A 475-nucleotide genomic window follows, 5' to 3' on the forward strand; every position below is an offset into this window, starting at 1 on the left:
CAATACATGGTAATAAATCGTAAGGGCGTAGTTACAGTTGGAAGTACCAGACACAATGGTACTCTTACTGGCACCATCTTCACTTGGAAGGCGGCGACCAATATCAACAGCAACAAGTCGGTAAAGCGATTCCCATTGATGCTGAGAAAGCAAACCAGCCGAGGTAACATCATCAAGACCACCATCGACGCCTGACTTCGACATTTCTTGCAAGAATAAATCATAACCAAAACTGACAGGGTTGTTCCAGGTAGGGACGTTTCCTACGGTAACCTGTAGATTTTTCAGTGCAGCAAATGGACTCGTCGTAGCTGGGACTGTCGAGAATGGGCTACCGAACGGATTGATTACATCCGACACTATAGCACACCTGCGGTAGGATTGGTAATAACAGGCTGCATGATCAAACGCTTTGGGTTAGCAATACCATTACTGACCGTCCAAGTGAAGGAAGCACCTGGAGCAACTGTGAATT

General features: G+C 46.3%; 1 protein-coding gene across 1 annotated transcript; it reads right to left on the bottom strand.

The window, feature by feature from the left end:
- Positions 1-47: 47 nt before the first annotated feature.
- Positions 48-401, bottom strand: PHALS_03386 (uncharacterized protein; the record flags this gene model as incomplete). Its single annotated transcript, XM_024721223.1, has 2 exons — positions 48-311; positions 371-401. Coding segments are annotated over 2 exons (295 nt in total), but the record flags the coding sequence as incomplete, so codon positions are not given.
- Between the last annotated feature and the right edge of the window lie 74 nt (positions 402-475).

Source organism: Plasmopara halstedii, assembly GCF_900000015.1.
Source record: "Plasmopara halstedii genome assembly, contig: Scaffold_21, whole genome shotgun sequence".
Lineage (NCBI taxonomy): Eukaryota > Oomycota > Peronosporomycetes > Peronosporales > Peronosporaceae > Plasmopara > Plasmopara halstedii.